The 14,431-nt window shown below is 43.8% G+C and overlaps 1 protein-coding gene across 1 annotated transcript in view; it reads left to right on the top strand.

Moving 5' to 3' along the window:
- LOC121591014 (acetylcholine receptor subunit beta-like 2) overlaps positions 1 to 13,617 on the top strand; it is a 28,572-nt gene extending 14,955 nt beyond the window's left edge. Inside the window, exon 9 of the mRNA XM_041911305.1 lies at positions 12,965 to 13,617. Coding sequence (XP_041767239.1) covers positions 12,965 to 13,180 — 216 coding nt within the window. The 3' untranslated portion in view covers positions 13,181 to 13,617. The remainder of the gene's footprint in view (positions 1 to 12,964) is intronic.
- The last annotated feature ends 814 nt before the right edge of the window (positions 13,618 to 14,431 follow it).

Genomic DNA, 14,431 nt, shown 5'->3' with positions numbered 1-14,431 from the left:
CAACCGCTTTGCGGTCTTGCCCTGCCTCAGGAGTGTCCGAAATCGCTCACGGTCTTCGTCTGCCAGTCCCCATTATCCCGGCCTTAATGGTGGATGCCAATTTTGTAAATAAAGTCAATCGCTTTATTTGCAAAATTTAACGTAATGTCAGAAACAGTGTGTTCCAAAATTTTTTAATTTAAGTGAAGTAGTTAATAATTTCATGTATCGAATTTAAAAAATAACAATTGTTATGCCAATTTCGGACGTCTTAGTGAAGTGAAAAAAGTGCATGTATTTTAAGGCGTAAACAATGGCTTTACATTTCATTGAATTTATTTATTTTTTTCACACAAAAAAACAATCAAATTATAAGGGTTTCGTATTGTGTTTGATGATGTCAAATTATAGTTGTTATAAATCTGCTCAAATACCTTGTAAATTTATCATGATTCCTACCAGAGTAAAAAAAATGTAGACTTATAAACACAAATAGGTGCGTTAGAGTCAAAAAATGATGAGCACTGTTAAAAATTGCTGAGCCTCCGTGCCAACATTTGGCGACAACGACTGTAAAATACTGCAAATGCATATTTTAAACCACAATAGTTGCATATTATAAACCACAACGGCTCCATGTGGGTTTCGTAAACCCAAATATTGTACATCCAAAGTGAATCCAGACTGTAAATTATGAGAAAGAACTAAAATACCCTAAAAAAAAAATCGCACGGATTTTCGACCACGGCATTATACTGTAGTATGTTCGATTTTAAATACGGTCGCCATGTAGTATGATGATCGTACATACGTCACAACTGGACGTCGATTAACGTCGCGGTAGATCAGTTTTTACTGACATGAGCCGAGGTGGAACGAACTGTTCTAAGCGGACTGATTGCATCCCTCATTTGATTGGCCAGGCGATCATGGAATTCTTGAACGGGAATTCTCTTACTGGAAACGTTGGAGTTTAGAAGCCTTACGTCTTAAGCCTTGGGCAGAGGGACATAACTAAACTCTTGAAATAAGTTGGTAGGCGAAGTTTTCCTATCTCACAATTGTTTTTTTATATCACAATTGTTTTTTTTATATGAACGGTGTGGCCTGAATTCTTCCGGTTGTGGTGTTATGGTATGATCAGATTTGCTGAGTGTGTTATAATGAATGTGTTGCAATAGTGTGGTATGGCTTTCCGAGTGTGTGTTTCAATGTATCTATAGCTGATAGTGTGGTTTATAATAAGTTCTGTGTAGCTAATATGCTACAATACCAAAAAGCTATACTTTTTCTCTTTTTGGAGAAGCATAACATGCATCATTAGGCAGTTAGACTTTCGCCAATAAGTGTTAGAATGCAAGTTAGAGGCCACGATAGAAATTGGGACAAGAGCAACAATACGGTGCGGCCTTACGATCAGAATCAGAGCTGCGGCTGATCAGATTAGCTAGTAGAAGTGGGACAAAAATATCACTGGTGGAGACTGACTTTGGCCATCAGGGTAGAAAAAAAGGTCATGATGAATACTGGGGAAATAGATAAGTTTGTTAATAAGTTAATAAGTTGTAGATAAGTCTATAAAACCACAGGTCCACGAGTCGAAGGTTTCAGGTTCAGGACCAGCACCAACATTTAAACCGATCTGTGAACATGAAAGCATCCAGCTAGTAAGAGACAAGGAAGCGAATTTAGTGTGTGTGTAGGAGAGAGAGAAAGAGAGAGAGAGAGAGAGAGAGAGAGAGAGAGAAAAGTGGGAATTGATTCCTAAAACCCCCATTGCACCATGCTGCTGGCGCCGCTGGAGATATGCTTACGGAGCAGAGAATAATAAGAATTCAGTGTGACAGCGTTTATGAAATCGATACGTTATGCAGCACAAGCGTTTTGTTAAACGGGGGAGCAAAAGAAGCCCAGCCACCCGCTTTAAAGGTGAAAAATCGACATCACCCTATACGTCCCTCTTCTCCGTTGGCTGTGGTGTGAAATGCTTCCCCCCTCTTTACCGACCCCCGTGAGCTACCGGGTGCTGCGTAACGGACACTAAGGGCCGTTCCGTTTGGTTAGCGAGGCAAATGGAAAAATCGCACCAGGCGCACCTACCTTCCTACACACGGTCTTCCCTCTTCCTATCACGCCGCGTCGAAAACATTACCATAATCGTAAAGAACATCCATTTTCGACAGCAGTCCGATCAGTGACGGTGATGGTGGAAGGCAAAGATTGCCGCGGGAAAGAAAAGATGAGCTTTTAAAAGATGTAAACGCACACAGCTGGGAAGTGTGGGGAAAGGGTTTTTGAAGATGGTAGCATAAGCAAAAATACGCTAGCAAAGGCACAGCAGGGCAAAGGAGTCGCCCTTTCTAGCGGATTGGTCGAACGGATGGAACGGTGTTACGATGGGGGCTATCCGTTTTTTTAAACCTTGTCTCTCTCTCTCCCTCTCTCACCTCTATTCCAATCCCGCTTCAAATTGCCTGGATGTTTTAGGCGAATAGGTTCGCGGAATCGAGGGCAAATGAAAACTGTAAAGCTTCATAGTGGCGTCTCATCTCGGCATCGGGGGTTTGCTTTCGAATCGATTAAAGACATCGGCGATCGCTTAAGCGCGCGGCTGGGCATGGAGCGTAATTAAGGCACTCGCTGCAAACCAGAGACCATTTCTGGGACGAAGTGGAATGGAAAATTAGCCGTGGGTTTACCGCAGACCGTGTGCCTGCAATGGCGAGCAATTTGTCGAAACGGAAATCGTTACTGCGCGCAAGGTGTTTAAGCTAATGCGAATGGCATCGTAAAGCGATCGAAGCTCTCCTGTGCTGTGAGAGGTCGAAAAGTCGAGCAAAGGTGGTGTTTATGGCGTGGCGTTTTGAATGTGTTTTGATGTGGAACCGGTTAAGCGCGGCTGGCCGGGAATGGGGCTCCGTCGGCTTGTGGATGGGCGATGAATCGTTCTGGGAATGATTTATTGGTCGACGGCTGTGCTGTGTTGTAGGTATCTTTATGGGAAAGGGGTTGCGAACGGTGCTAGTTGTGATGAATATGCTCACAAAATCGGTTGTATGTTTTTGCGAGGAAATGTAAGCGTTATAAAATACGAAGAAATAGTTTCCCAGAACGGCAGGCAAGACTTGGGCCTATTGAAAAGGAAAGTTTAAACAACTTCCATTCAGAATCCTTCAATGTATTATGCAATTTATATATGTTTTGCAATACTTTTTAATGAAATTGATAAACAGACCACCAAAAGTGTTCAACTCTCTCACTCGCTGTCTCTTAAGCAGGCAAATCGATCGTGTGAAACATTTTTCAACACAATTTCCTTTGACAGGCCGGTGCGGCAGAACAAAAAACTGCAATCAAAATATTTATGCTGACAAAAATTGATGCTGTTAATTTTATCTTGCCCGTTATCACAACACCCCGACTTTGCGGTTCGTGTTCTGGCCGTTGGTGGTGGTGGCAACCATCAAAAACGCCGCTTGCCCGTGTGCCTTCGCACGCGGGTGGTTCGTGCTGTTCGTCGGCTGTGCCTTGCGCTATTTGTTCAACATTACTTTCAAACGATAAAAGTGGCCATTTCACCGTTTTGGTGGTTTTGGACCGATAGGTGTTCCTTCTCCTCCATCACCTTGCGCTTGGTTTCGCTTCCTGCGGCGCGCTGGCAAACACGTACTCGCGCGAAAAACGTATGGAAAGAACCAAGAGCACATCGAAGTATGCGGTGTGTGTGTGTGTGTGCGTTTGTTGTACACGGGAGTGATGCTGGCCTACCGTGATGTTGAAGAATAAATGGCACTCTCGCCTCGCGTACAATGCGGGGCAACACATGTGCGTCCGGGCCATGCTCTCTCTCTCTGTATCCCTGATCGACGTCGATATTTCACGCGCGGCCACCGTTTTGCCAGAAACGGGACGTTGAAAAATGTTTTTTTCTCTTCTTCTTCTGGTGTACGGCTACAGCCACGTACGGGCCACAGGTTTTTGTCCGCGCTAACCGCATGCTAGCGCAAATGGCATGCGTGAGGAAGCGCGAAACCCTCGGAAGAACGGACCGAAACGGGCCACCGTGAAGAAGAGCAGTTAAAATGATAAATAACAAATACTGTGTGGAACGGGGTTGGAGCGAAAGGTTATCGTCCCCGACGCCCCGAATCCCTTTTGTGGCCGTTGCCAAAAAAGCGCGATTGAGTGAGATTGTGTGCATGTGTATGTTTGTGGAAGCACTCAACTCTGCCAGGGCCGGAAGGGCCGATCAGTGAATGCTTAAGTAAGGCTAGAGAGAGGGAATGGATGCGGAGATAGGGGTACATACGTGTGTATGGGTGTGCAAAGCACAGCAGGGTGTGAATTGTAGAGGATCTGGATTGAGAAAAAAAGGGTGTACCGGGTAGGAAAATTGCTTTCCTCTCGGAACATCAAAGCCCATCGACCCGGCCAAAGGGTCAGTCGCTAGCGTCCCTGTCGGTGCTGGTTGAACGGATGTGGCATCAGCAGCAGCAGTCCATTACAGCTCATTGAAAATTCCCTCCAGCTTTTCTTTCGCTCGATTTGAGCCCAAAGTACTATCTCATCGTATATGAACCGTGCACGGGGCCGAGGCAGAGGGTAGCCAAACCCCTTTCTGCACCCATCGCGTGTCCACTGTCTGCCGCACTAACACCAAGCTGCTGGCTGAGATTTTGTGGGTACGGATGGGTGTTTTTTTTTTTGTTCGTTGGCGTTAGTGGTAGCAGTAGTAGTCTCTTCAATCTCAGAACCATCACACTTTCAGTGGCAGGTTAGGGTTGTGTGGCGTTTTTTTTGTCTGGGTTTGGGGGCGCGAGTGACGAACCGGAGTATTGTTATGAGTACCAAGTCTGTGTGTGTGTGTGTTTTTTTTGTGTGTAGTGTTTGCCATGTCGCGAACACGGGACACAATCCAAAAGTCTGACCCAACAATCCTCTCTCACATGCAGCTGGCTGGCTGGCTGGCTGGCTGGTTGTTATTTGGTGTTGATCTGGTACGTCCTTCCCAGTATTAAGGGAGACCGGGCTTTGATTTGAATGAATTTTGTGGATCATTGAGCTGTGAGCGGATGGTCAGACTGGCTATAACATTCTGCTGCAGTTTGAACACGGAGCTGTCGCTAATTGTTTGATTGGTTGAACGATCAAACGGACCGTAAGGTGTATGTGCATATCAGATTGAAAGCGCTTTTTTTTTGTTTAAAGAATGCTGGCCTTTTTAGGTTGAAAAAGCGTTTTATATCAAATGCTATATGTTTGTTAAATTTAATTCGCTTTCATTTCAATTTAATTTGCAATTTGATAAAAGATTCCGCATTTATGGACAGTTTTAGCGGTGAAATCGAAGGAAAGGTCTAACTAAAATTTCAAATAATTTGAAAAATAATGTTTTATCTATTTAATCTGACACAAAAAACTTGTTTTAACATAAATGCTTGAAAAAAGGATTTGTTTGTTTTTTTTTTTCAGTTACATTTGTTCTATAATTAATGCTTAAATCTTCTTTCAATATAGAATGTGTATAACATATAAATATAATCTATAAATTAATGTTTACCGTCTTTTATTTTCTCTTAGAATGTCCTTGTGATGAATTTGGTGTGTTGGTCTATATTTTATTAATTTCCATAAGCAGTGATATTAAAATTTGATATTCTTTTCTTCATTTATGTTTTAAATTCTACAAAAATACATTGCAGCAGTTCATTTTTTTCTCATAATTACTAATTAAGATGTTGAACTGTTTCGTAGCATCTTCCATCAAACGTTCCCTAAATTACATGCAAGCGCAGATAAGTTTTATGTTTCCCCTTTTTGCTAGGGCAATGAAAACTTTATCGACAAATCATAAACTGTTGTTTCAAAAAACTTCTGCTCCGCTTAAAGCTGCCTGCAGTGTCTGCCTCGAAAGCCCCATTTGTTCTTCCCGGCTGCCCTTTATTCTAAACAACAAATTTCATGTCAGCGTAAAAGAATGATAACGGGGACCACCGCCACCGATACCAGTAATTTACCAACCTTAAATCCCCTGTCGGGATTTGAAAGCATTAAATCCGCTCAAAAACCAGTTCCAATGCTAAAAATGGCTTCCGTGGACACGTACGGGTGCAGGGCCACTGAGGGTGGCACACCAGGAGGATTTCTTACGCAGCAGCAGGCGCACCAGGATGAATAATAAGGCCACTTTAAACGGCAATGAGATGATGTTAAATTGACTTAATGAAAATGATAACGAGCGCGCACCAAGGGGTTGGGTTTTCTAGCGGGTTTCACGCACGTACACACGCACGCACACAGCTAACGAAAACAGAAACGACAAAACAGAACAGAGAAAACCTGGGGGAAAGGGAGTTGGAACGAAAACAGCAAAACCGGATGGCGCCATTTGACAAATATTCAGCTCTGTTTGGTTTTGTTCTGCCCGTTCTGCCCGTTCGCCCGTTTGTTCTCGGTAGGCCGTGACTTCGGCCCTACGAACACTACGAGCGCACCACCATTAAGCGTGACGTGAAACGTAGATGAATGTCTTTGATAAGCGGATAAGATGGGACCCTCTTTTAACGGGTGGCCACCCCGTTTGGAGCCATGCTTTACGTCGTCTGGCTGTGTGTTCTGTGCCAAAGTTTTACTTCCTCGCTGTTCGATTAAGGGGCTTTTTTTCTGGTGTGCTCATGATAAATATCACCCTGGCAACGCTGGCGTCGAGTCGAACCTTCCCACTAAAAAGGTAATGTTTGGCTCGATTTTTCGTTAAAGAGCGCACAATAATCGGCCCAATGCCGGACCCGTCCAACGGTCCAACGGTCCCCGGTTGAGGAGGGCATTCGTCTGCTGTGCTAAAGAAATAGATTTAGCAAGTGGAAGACAAAAAATGGCGATTTTTCTAATCCTTCTACACCTTTCGGAAGTTGAAAGTTGACTCTTCTTGGGGTCACATTTCGAGCTCCATCCCCCCGCTCCTTCCATCCCCATCCACTCAAAGCATCGTTTTGTTTTTGTTACGCCCATAAGCGAACTGACCGGCACAGATTTTCGGTACAAAATGAGTGTAATGATCATTAAAATTTAATCCCTCTAGTTTTTTGTCAAGACACAGGGGTGGCGGTGGAGATGAACCTTTCGTCCGTTTTGGGAACTACCTCCTCCTCGAGCCTTTGCTTTGAGTTTTTGCCCACGGGCGGGCTCCTTCCGTGTCTATTTTGAGCCGTTTACTTTGTTAGAAGGAAAACACGGTACAGTGTCCACTCTCACTACCTATCCGACTGCCTGCCTGCCTGCCTCAAATAAGGACAATTGTTTTTTTTTCGCTCTCTTCTGAACCGAATGTTAAAGCAATGGGTAATTGTGAGACCGTTTGCGACCTTTTTTTGTCGTTCTTTTGTTTTTTCTTTTTTTTGTTCTGTTCATCTTTAGGCTTTAGATTCCTTCTTTCCCGCTCTCTCTCTCTCTCTCTCTCTCTCTCTCTCTCTCTCTCTCTCTCTCTCTCTCTCTCGCTCGCCACCTCGCCGCTTTGGGCGATGATGTTTTCACGGAACGAAGGAACCTTTTCTGGAAAAGCGCTGACAAAACGGACGGAAAGCCCTAATTAAAGTTGATGGGGTATTTGAGTTCGTAAGTCACGGGCCTAACCTGCGTACTGCCGAGGCTAAGCTGGTGGAGGTGTGATGGCCAATGGGTAAAGAGCAAGAGAGAGAGAGAGAGAGAGAGAGAGAGAGAGCAAGTGAGGAAGGGTGCTTAACGTGTGGGTGCAGTCTGCCCTTGAAGGAAACGTGTTCAACTTTTCTCCTTAAAATGTGAAACATGTATGTGTGTGTGTGTGTGTTTGTGCGTGTCCCCTCATTTGGCATGCATGTGCCCTTTGATTACGGCAGGGCCAAAAGAGAAGAGAGCGAGAAACACGTTTAGGTCGTTTGCGGAGGTAAGCGCTTTTCGGTGAAGCATGTTTTAGCGTTGGTTTAGCCGTTGGGCAGTGCATTAAATGTAATCATGACGGTACTTTGGGTACATTGCTGCTGACGACGCAGTTTTTGTGCCCTGCATCGTTCGGTATGGAAATGTATGGAAATTGTTGCGGGGCAGCATTGTTGCTTCGAGTGATGCTATGGAAGTTGTGTTTTTTTAATATACGCAGACACAAATTGAAGTGGACCAACGAAAGATGTTTCAAATAGATCAATTGGCATGAAGTTGTTAAAATATTTGTCATAGAATACCATGCGCCTCCATCTGTTTTTGTATTTAGGTATTTTTCACATGTTTTTTATCACTTTTTTTAAATCAAGGATTTAAAAATTATGTTATTTGAATTAGAATTTATCAGGAGTAAAAACAGTTTTATAAAACATTAAGTGTAGAAAATATTGGAATAGTATGTTTTCTGCACGGCATACCATGCGCCTCCATTTCAGGTTATTTTTTATTTATTTACGTTGAAAAAACGTAAAGAAGGTTTCCAGTCCAAACTAAGTATTTTCATAGAATTATTGTAATATGCTGTTATCCCTATTTCATCGGTTAATTCGCGTAGAATTATTTGATGCACTTTCAAATGAGAATTTTATATTTCATTTGATGAATTTTTACAAATATGTACATATAAAAAAAAACCTTAAAAATAACTTAAGCAGATCCTAGTCTCGTGTGTAATGTCTTCGATTTTTTTGTATATAATCAATTTGATGCCTTTTGTATCTATTGCTATGTGTAAAGCAAGTTGTAATTTTGTATGCAAATGTGCTGATGAAGAAGACCTCATCCCACCATCCGTGTACTAAACCGTATATCAATCCACTCAGAACTACAGTGAGCTCTGCCAAGACCACCAAGAAGCACTCGCACTGCATTTTATGTAAATCGCGCTTATTTATTAGTGCCTCCTCGTGAAGAAACAGGGATTAAATCGGTACATATTCTGCTCCATCTTACCCTTACGATCGAGCGCTTTTGCGGTCCTGGGCCGTTTTCCGAGCGTCTCATAAAACCCCACTTTAGCGCACTTGCCGATGATGTATTTTTTATGTGATTTACGTGCCATCATTAGAGCGTCATCGGAGCGGATTGTTGGCGGATTCTTCAATCTCGCTCCCTTCTACTGTCTATTGTGTACATTTGTGTGTGTGTGTGTGTGTGTGTGTGTGTGTGTGTGTGTGTGTGTGTGTGTGTGTGTGTGTGTGTGTGTGTGTGTGTGTGTGTGTGTGTGTGTGTGTGTGTGTGTGTGTGTGTGTGTGTGTGTGTGTGTGTGTGTGTGTGTGTGTGTGTGTGTGTGTGGTGTGTGGTGTGTGTGTGTGTGTGTGTGTGTGTGTGTGTGTGTGGTGTGTGTGTGTGTGTGTGTGTGTGTGTGTGTGTGTGTGTGTGTGTGTGTGTGTGTGTGTGTGTGTGTGTGTGTGTGTGTGCTTGCCGGCACACACTCTACCTTAAGAAGGAATCCATTTTCTGGTCGATTTTCCCTGAATCGAGCCTTCCCTTTTCCAGTCCATCGGCACGGTAAAGATTATTGCCGTTTATCGCCGTTGTGATCGTTCACGGGGATCGTTCTCAGCTTAAAATGAGCGCGACCCGTGCCTTCCCGTGGCCGGATGAATCTCGTTAACGTTAAAGGTGCAGTGTGACGGCGCAGAGCAGAAGCAGAGGAGATGGTGGGCTGCAATTACAAAGCAATACCGACCGACGTGCTCTTCACAAAGGCGGACGCCCGTGACGCCAACGATCGTGGGAGATGAAGAATCGGCAAAGACTGGACCAACCCAGTGACCGAAGTGGAGCTTTTTTTTGTTGTTGTTGCAGTAGGATAATTAAATTTACTGAAAATAAATCCCAAGTGATTAGCATAAAACGCTCTGTGTGTGTGCCAGTGGCCTTGATGGAGCAGCATCACGGCAGGTAAGATGTAGGGATTGTGAGATACAAGTACAGTAGTGGAGTAGGGTGGTACGGACTGTTGAAAGGCCAAATTTGCTGATAATAATGGAGAAGGAATATAGATCGAGCGAGCAAAAGAGAAACGAGGACCGTAAGTGGGGAAGAACGTGAGGTCACTGGGGAGAAATGTCCAATTCCATTTTTCCCTCAATACATTTAGTACGATGTACTGTACGTATTGCTGTACCCAGCATCGGGGGAACTATTATGCAAGTTCTGGGAAGCGAGCAAAGAAAGCGCGCTCGATTGCTTGCAGGGTTTCTGGAGCTAGCTCTAAAGTCCTTGAAATGCTTTTCGTCTAATTCAATGTTAACTTGAATGATCGGGCAGGGAATGGATGACATTTAACGAAATGAAATTAATTTCTCCGTTGTCGTTGTCAAATTATACAAGACAAACCCATCTTGTTGTGATATCTAGACACCATGCTATACACTTTAGCACAGTTAACTGCATTGAAATAGGATTCCGTGGTTTTTCCTGCTGAGCTGACTACCTGTAAGCCCTGTATTTGCTTCTTACTTATCACCGTACAGTGGCAGTGGCAAGATGAAAGCAGCAACTTAACCTTGGCACACAGTGAACCTAAAATATGTACATTAATTATGCGGAAGAAATGCTTGTCCATGCTTCGTTAATGGTTGCTTGGACGATGACGAAAGTCTAACGCTCGCCGGCATTGGTTGCTTTTAGGTTGCTGCTAGATTGCACGATCAAAGGCACGGCAGGGTATCGCCGCCGTGTGTGGTTGAGTATTCTTCTAATTCTCCATAAAGTGTAGTTTTGCCAGCTTGTGTCCACGGGTGCGTGTTTGCTCCCTACGTTTGCGATTGAAACAACACTAGCGATCGAGAATAACGGCAGATATCGAAAAGAAAAACAAAAAAACCGTTCAGCACAAAAGGCCAATGCATCTCCGCATGGGCTTATCGCTATTCATTGAGCCGTGCTCGTTATGTTTCGGGCTTTATGGGATGTGTGTGTGTGTGTATATTGAAAAAAGCTTTTATGTTGTGGCGCTTTTGTGTTTTGCGGTGTTCTACATCAGTAATGAGAGGAATCAGTTTCAGACGCACGAGGAGTGCGTCTTTGCGGGTTGGACAACGAATGTCCAGTCGGAAGTCCACCGCGTCGGGGATAAATCTATACGTATGTGTCAGCTGGTTTTTGTGTGATTTTGGGCGTTTTCATGTGTGTATGTGTGTGTGTGTGTGTGTGGGGGGGGGGAGGGGGGGGGAGTTGCGTTGCTTTCCTCCTGCGTCTCCCCCGAATGAAGGAGTGGTTTTTACGCGATGACGGAAGCAGGGAAAGTAAGCAGAAGGTGCTGCACCGTTGTGCTGTGGATCAAGCTGATATTTTTAGCATCAAACGCCGGCAGATAATTAGGGTCATCAATCAAAGTGAGGCAAATTAAATTCAGCACCATAGACGCACAAGCCTGTGCGTGTGTGTGTGTGTGTAGGTTTGGGTTTATGCGTGTGTGTGTGTGTGTGCATATTGCTGTATTTCTTTACGCGTCAGCTTATCACTGGTTTATCCGAAGGAGATATCACTTTAATTCTGTTGATCTACGTTTGATTGAATGATTTCATTGCTATTGAATTTGGTTTGATGTGTGCGTGAACGTGTTTGTGATGGTTAAGCTGAATTGTTTTGATAGCATTGTTATCAGTTCTAAATCAACTATTAATGTTTATTGTATTATTGTGTTCTGTAGGTGAAAAAATAGTGTCCATTACAGCTGTTAACACCACTTTTGGGGTTGTTAACAAGCTAGATGAACATTGTTTCAAAGTTACTCCCTTTGTTCCAGCAAAGCAGCGCCACTTTGCAAGTCATAACAATGAGCTCAAATCAAACAGACTATAGATTGTATCGACACGCAAACCAAAAATCCAATCAAGCGTCAAATGGTACTGCAAAAAAAAAAAAAACAGAAAGAAAGAAGCGCACCATTAACGTTGGCTGATTATACGCGAGGGTGTCAAACCATCGACGACTAATTAATCACTCCAAACGACGAATGAACTGTCCAATGGCTTAAAAATGATATTCCCATTTCCACGGCTGAATGTTTCGAAACTTCACCAAAAGCCAAAAACCCTTGGTTGGGGTGATGGGTGATGGTGATATTGAATATCAGGTTCCGCTGTGTCCGTACCGTCCGTAGTCATATCGGGGTTCGCATCCGGGAAAGATGGTACGCCAGCGGGGTAACGGAAATTTGATACTCCCGCGGCGCTACGATGATGGTGGCGGTCGTGGTACGATGGTACGAACAAAACAGAGAGAAAATGAGCGCGAACGAGAGAGTCCATCCACGGCTTCATCCACGGTGAGCGCTGTGAAATTAAAACAATATCGTAGTGCGCATTCAATTTTCGGATGAATTATATGCATATTAATCAATCATGCTTCCCTGCCAGCCGAGTGGCACATGCTCGCAGCGAGAGTTTACACGCGGGTGAAGGATGGTTTTAGACAGACAGAGGTGGGTGGGATGGTTGTGTTGGTGGTGGTGGTCGTTTGTGTGTGTGTGCGTTTTTTCCGGTAGCTGAGATGTCGCGCTACGTCCGTCCGCTCGAAGCCCGTCGAGCTGTGGGTCGAGTTTGCCGTGGACTGGCATTTCTCCCACAAGGGAAAACATGGCAAACAAAGTGCAATAAGACACTTGGCTGCTGGGCAAATTGTGTTAGAGCACCACCAAAACCCGAACAGAGGTGCCGGATGGGAGTGAAGGAAAAGCGTGAGATGAGTGATGTTGATTTATATACGTGTACCAGCTCGAGTGGACGAGAACGATGTGATAAGCATTTGCGTTATTGTTGTTGTCGTAGTAGTAAAAAGTGGCTGAAAAGCAGTAGCATGTCGCTTTATTTAAGGGTTGTAATAAATATAAAAGGATTGCTCTTGTGACTCATGTAATGAATATATCTTTTATATAAACTTTATTAATTTAAGTAAGCATCGGTATTAAAGCAAGTGCGCAGTTCAACGCACCTAAAGTGTACGCAGCACAAACGCAGCAACGACTAACAAACTCTTCTTCTCTCTCCCACCACAGATCGTGGAGGACTGGAAGTTCGTCTCGATGGTGCTGGATCGGTTCTTCCTGTGGGTGTTTACCATTTCCTGCATCTTCGGCACGTTCGGCATCATCTTCCAGAGCCCGTCGCTGTACGATACGCGGGCCCCCGTCGACCAGCAGCTGAGCGAAATACCGCTGCGCAAGAACAACTTTATGCTTCCGCCGGACATCGTGCGCATCACGCTGGATTAAATACGCCCCATGCCCCCGGGTATTGTTGTTTTATTTTGTTTCTTTCTGTACGTCACTTTCCAGTATGTTGAGACGGCTACGGGACGCGTTTCAACTACAATGTGAGTGCGTTTGCTCTGGTGGAGAGAAACCGTTTGATGAAAAATGCACTTTAGTACGCGTTTATATAGTAACAAATTTTCCAATGGTTGGTTGGTTGGTAGGCATACCAACAATAACACAGCAACAGAAGAGAAAAGGCACGGAAGTGCACAGTGCATTGGTTAAGATATAAAGTGTAATTCCATTTATAACGAAAAACTACTACGAATACCGTACAGCGAATCGACAGCATTTCTTAATCGAAACTTAACATTACGGTAACACAACAAAAAAAACATGAGAAGAAGCAGAAGAAGCAATTAGTGAATAAAGCGTAACGAGCACATGTTTGTACTGGGTTTAAATGTGGTGAGTTTGTACTTTCTTTTATTATTTTGTTGTTTTTCTTTTCAAACACACATTTTTGTCTTTTAACAACATTATTAAAATAATCTTAATAATAACTGTCTTCATACAATTTCCTCCATTGAAATTAAATAGCTTTAATCATTTGGCGGTTTGTTTGTTGCAGCATAAATGAAATGAAATACATTTTCTCCATATAATACCCAACTTCCTTCGTTACACTTTCCCTGCACAAAAACAAGCAAGAAGCAACCAACCTCTTTCTAACAGTTTAGCAGTGTTTTGTTCGAAGACCACTACCGAAACAACCTTCAATTCCCATTTGGTGTAGAGTGTGCTTCTTTCGAGCGCCTTGTCCACAAGAGCACTTTGGCGAAGCAATGTTAGGGGTATTTTAAGCACTCGGTGCACTCACTATTGTGACACCGTCTCGAGACAGTTCGGAGCCAACGTCTGTGTGTATGGGTGTGTGTAAGTTGGAGTGAAAATTGAACCAGCTCAACACCAAACGAGCGGAAATGGAGTGCAAGACAGGAAGCAAAGTTTGCATACACTTGTAGCTTTTGTAGCCCGATGGTCGGTTCAAAGCGCGGACGGCTTTCCGGGTGTCATGGCCATCACCCGGGACCATCGGTACGGGACGTACTGATTGAATTGTCTGTATGTGCATGTGTAGGATTGAGCATGTGTTATGCGTGACACCGTGTGCTGAGGTTTTGCTATTCACAGACGATTTACCAAAGCTTAGCGTATAGAGAAATTCAGCCCAATTTGTGTAGCTTTTGTATACACAACAAAACAAGC

The sequence above is a fragment of the Anopheles merus genome, chromosome 2R (assembly GCF_017562075.2).
Source record: "Anopheles merus strain MAF chromosome 2R, AmerM5.1, whole genome shotgun sequence".
In the NCBI taxonomy this organism is placed as follows: domain Eukaryota; kingdom Metazoa; phylum Arthropoda; class Insecta; order Diptera; family Culicidae; genus Anopheles; species Anopheles merus.
This window is presented reverse-complemented; position numbering and strand designations above follow the sequence as displayed.